The 2,897-nt window shown below is 43.0% G+C and overlaps 1 protein-coding gene across 1 annotated transcript; it reads right to left on the bottom strand.

Moving 5' to 3' along the window:
- Positions 1–451: 451 nt before the first annotated feature.
- On the bottom strand, positions 452–769 carry LOC121162713 (60S ribosomal protein L37a-like). Its single transcript, XM_040989926.1, has one exon. The coding sequence runs from the start codon at positions 741–743 to the stop codon at positions 465–467; it is 279 nt and encodes a 92-aa protein (XP_040845860.1). The 5' UTR covers positions 744–769; the 3' UTR covers positions 452–464.
- Positions 770–2,897: the final 2,128 nt, after the last annotated feature.

Here is a 2,897-nt window from a genome sequence, read left to right as displayed (position 1 = left end):
GAGCCTGGCAGCTGGCTTATTGCCATGGCACAACTCCCTGCAACTGGACAAGTCTCCTTCCTCTTCTTCCCTGTGGTCAGGGGCTTAGGTATTGTCAGTGAGCTGGGTGGGGGCTCCCCCTTGAGACAGCCACCTCCTGTCAGTTGTCAAAGGAGAGACTGAGCATCTTCTGAGCCTGGTGGAGTTGCTGACAGGTCCCCACAGGGTGATTTGTATTCATTTCCCACCCACCTGATTCTCCCTGGGCCTCTGGGTCAGGAAGTGGGAGGTGCCTCACATAAAGAACCCTCTGTGGGATGGCTCTTTCTGCCTCAGGAACTGCCCTACTAAGCCATTGCTTCCACTGGTGAGTGTGAGAGCTTGGACTGGAGTGGACTGGCTGCAAGACCTTCCAGCAGGCAAGTATGCTGGGTTTGGGGGAGGGCTGGGCTCAGCATGGTGCTGAGGGCTCCAAGATGACACCTCTACTGGTCTTTCAACACCTTCAGTCTTCTGATTGCAGACTTGACTGTGACGGCAGACGTGGTGTTGTAGGTCCAGGCGCCCCCGGCCACCGTCTTCATGCAGGAGCCACAGTGCCAGATGCCCACAGTGCGCCTCTTCATCTTGGTTTTGCCACAGAAGGAGCAGGTGTACTTGGTGTGCTGGCTGATTTCAATCTTCTTCACCATCTTTCGGAGGGAGGGGCCGTAGCGGGTCCTGTATTTACCCCTGATCCCGACCTTCTTGGTGCATTTAGCCATGTCGACGCCACCGAGGTCCGAGCCCAGAGAGCTGTTTCCTCAACATTAATTTTAAAAAACTGAATACAGTAGAAAAAAAAGTATAAAACATTAATGGTTTGTTTAGTTTTATCATTTAAATCATAGCTATTTAAACTCTTTTGTCTTCCAAATTTTTGTGTTCTTTGAGAACACTTGTAATCACATTTATGAAATACACATTGACATAGATTTTTCTGGCAACTTTTTTTCATTTACTATTATGATCATTTTATGATACAGTTCCATAAGCCCTGAAATTACTCTTAGCTTCCTTCCAAATCCTCTCCCCTCACACTGATTTCCTCTATATTAATACAATAGTATAGTTCCATATAAACACTCGTAAGGCCATCATTGCAGGCGTACACAACGGCAGAGTCCAGCATCCTATTGTCAAGGTTTATTTAATAGGTTCGTTGGGAGTCCATCTTTGATCTGGAAGTACAGATGCGTACTGCATTCTATCCTTCAATCTGGATATGGCAATTCCCATTATACAATTACTATACATGCTCTTAAATGAAAAGACAAAAAATAAAGTCAACAACAGAAAGAATAAAGAAAGTAACAATGCCATGAAATTAACTGGCATGCTACTGAGTGACTACGGTGTCACTGAAGAAATGAAAAAGAAAAGGAAGAACCTTCTTGAAGAAAATGATGCTACTTAATGATCTGACAGTGAACAACTTAATAAGACCAAAAAGTGTTTTGGAGAAACAAAAACTAAGAAAAGAAAAAATCACACACACACAATCCAAGACCTGTATTTTCCACTGATCTTTTTTTGGTAAGATGTGTCTCCTATAGGTAATAAATAGATGGTTTTTTGTTTTTTAATCTACTCTGTTAATTCATGATGTTTCATTGATGTGTTTAACCATTTACATTCAGGGTTAATATAAATAGGTGGTAATTTGGACCTGTCATTTTAGCTATAAAACGTTCATTGATTTGGGCCGTCCTGTTGTTATTTTACTGTGATGTTCTTCACATTTGCTTTTGGTTTCAGTGGATGCCATTCCTTTTCTCTTTCAAGAGAACATCTTAAACATCATTTGTGGGGCAGGTTTGGAAGAGGCATATTCCTTACTGTTGAAGAATTTTATTTCATTTTAAAAGACAAAGGAAATCTTTGCAGGGTACATTATTTTAGGCCAACGCATTTTTGCTTTTGGAACCTAAAATGTGTCACTCCATTCTCCTCTGGCCTGTAGAGTTTCCAAAACATCTTGGATGCTTAAAAGTTTCTAAGTTTGCTCTTGAAACTGACTCCTGGTCATCTCATACTCATCTCCCTGCTGGGACCAGGTCAGCAATGAGGGCAAATCTGCCATGGCAGTGACAGAACAACACAAGCTCACTGCCAAGTGCTTGATCAGTGACACTGATATCTGTTTTCCTTAATCTGTGTGTAAGCTTACATTCTGTTCCCAGATGGAGAAGAATTCCTGTTGGATCCTTCATTTCCATCCCCTTTAAGCATGGAGAACTTGGAATACCATTCCCCTGAAAGGGTCCATTCTTGGTGGAGATAGCATTAAATGGGAGGGATAGGTTAATAGGTCAGGTTTCTGCTAGAATAAGAGAAGGGAAATCTTTAAAAGTGTGCAAAATGTGGGAGCTTTTGGAGTAGCTCATCTGGCTAATCCTCAACCTGCAAGTGCCAATATTCCATGCGGGCATTATGACAGCCAGAAAGTTTAAAATAGTGTCAATCTTGTTAGGACCTCTAACTCTACTTAAGTCTCAGGGTGAGCAGAAAACATATGCTCTGTTAGGGGCACCTATGTAAAACAAGAATATAAGAAAAACATCTACTGTCCACTTTAAAAGTTGGCTAACTGTAAAACTGCCAGCTAGGGACCTCCACAATGGCTCAGCGGCTTAATCCTCACCTTGCTTCCCATCCAGATCCCTGCCTGCAGCCTGGGAAAACAGCAGATGGCCGAAGCCTTGGGACCCTGCACCTATGTGGGAGACCTAGAAGGATCTCTTGGCTCCTGGCTTCAGATTTGTTCAACTTTCCCCATTGCAGCCACTTGGGGAGTGAACCAGCAGATAGAAGCTCTTTCTCTCTGTCTCTCCTTTCTGGATATCTGCCTTTCCAACCTCAATAAAATAAATCTCAGA

The sequence above is a fragment of the Ochotona curzoniae genome, unplaced genomic scaffold (assembly GCF_017591425.1).
Source record: "Ochotona curzoniae isolate NIBS_2020 unplaced genomic scaffold, NIBS_Ocur_1.0 contig_535, whole genome shotgun sequence".
Lineage (NCBI taxonomy): Eukaryota > Metazoa > Chordata > Mammalia > Lagomorpha > Ochotonidae > Ochotona > Ochotona curzoniae.
Note: the sequence above shows the minus strand (reverse complement) of the source record. Positions and strands in the feature narration are given on the sequence as shown.

Coding starts and splice junctions, on each gene's coding strand:
- LOC121162713 (XM_040989926.1), bottom strand. CDS start 743: ATGGCTAAATGCACCAAGAAGGTCGGGATCAGGGGTAAATACAGGACC.